The sequence below is a fragment of the Penaeus monodon genome, chromosome 29 (genome assembly GCF_015228065.2).
Source record: "Penaeus monodon isolate SGIC_2016 chromosome 29, NSTDA_Pmon_1, whole genome shotgun sequence".
Taxonomy (NCBI): domain Eukaryota; kingdom Metazoa; phylum Arthropoda; class Malacostraca; order Decapoda; family Penaeidae; genus Penaeus; species Penaeus monodon.
Window position 1 is genome coordinate 26,075,023 of NC_051414.1, and position 825 is coordinate 26,075,847.

An 825-nucleotide genomic window follows, 5' to 3' on the forward strand; every position below is an offset into this window, starting at 1 on the left:
TAGTATAGATGAAATGTTTGTAGTTACTGTAAATAAACTGTTTGTGTTTTACTTAATTTATGTTTTGAATTTATTGACTTCCATATTATAAATGCCAGTGAATAAGATAGATGTTTCCAACAGGTAGAACTGAACAGTGATTTGAGAATCTTTGGAAGACCATCTGTTGGCAAGATACACCAGTGCCCATACTGTGCTCATACCAGTTTGCGGAGAGATAACATGGTTATGCACATACGCACCCATACAGGGGAAAAGCCCTTTGCTTGCAATCAGTGTCCCTTTCGTTCGTCTACCAGATTTGTTTTGAAAAACCACATCAGAACACATACTGGAGAAAAGCCATATTCATGTACAGAATGTTCTTACAAAGCAACTAATACTTCATCTTTGAGATATCATATGTTTAAGCATCAGAGTTAGGGTTTTGCTACAGAAAATCTGTTTATGTACCTTTATAGTAATTTTTATATGGTGTTTTATGAACATATATTCCTTTTTTTTATACTTATATTGAATTATCTACTATAGAGTATTTCCTTTATGATCTTGATGCTAAATGTAAATGAATGGAAAAATACACCTTTTTATTTCCTGTATTCTCATAGCAATGCAAAGTTGAAGTTCATTAAAAGTTAATTGTTCATGGATAGATGGATATTTTTTTTTTCCCTTTCTAATATAAAATAGTTATATAAAATAATGTAGTATTTTAAATTTGATATAAAGAACATGTAAGACAGTGGTTTGTTTTTTCACATTAGATCAAATCTTAGTTTTTATGAAAGTGGAAAATTATACCTGAATTAAACCTGTTGAAGCCAG

At 30.3% G+C, this 825-nt stretch overlaps 2 protein-coding genes across 2 annotated transcripts in view; both read left to right on the forward strand.

The window, feature by feature from the left end:
• LOC119592082 (longitudinals lacking protein, isoforms H/M/V-like) overlaps positions 1-825 on the forward strand; it is a gene marked incomplete at its 5' end in the record, with an annotated part of 34,503 nt that overhangs the window by 28,015 nt on the left and 5,663 nt on the right.
• Positions 1-825, forward strand: part of LOC119591796 (gastrula zinc finger protein XlCGF8.2DB-like) — a 6,080-nt gene that overhangs the window by 2,898 nt on the left and 2,357 nt on the right. The window contains exon 2 of the mRNA XM_037940541.1: positions 124-225. Coding sequence (XP_037796469.1) covers positions 124-225 — 102 coding nt within the window. The remainder of the gene's footprint in view (positions 1-123; positions 226-825) is intronic.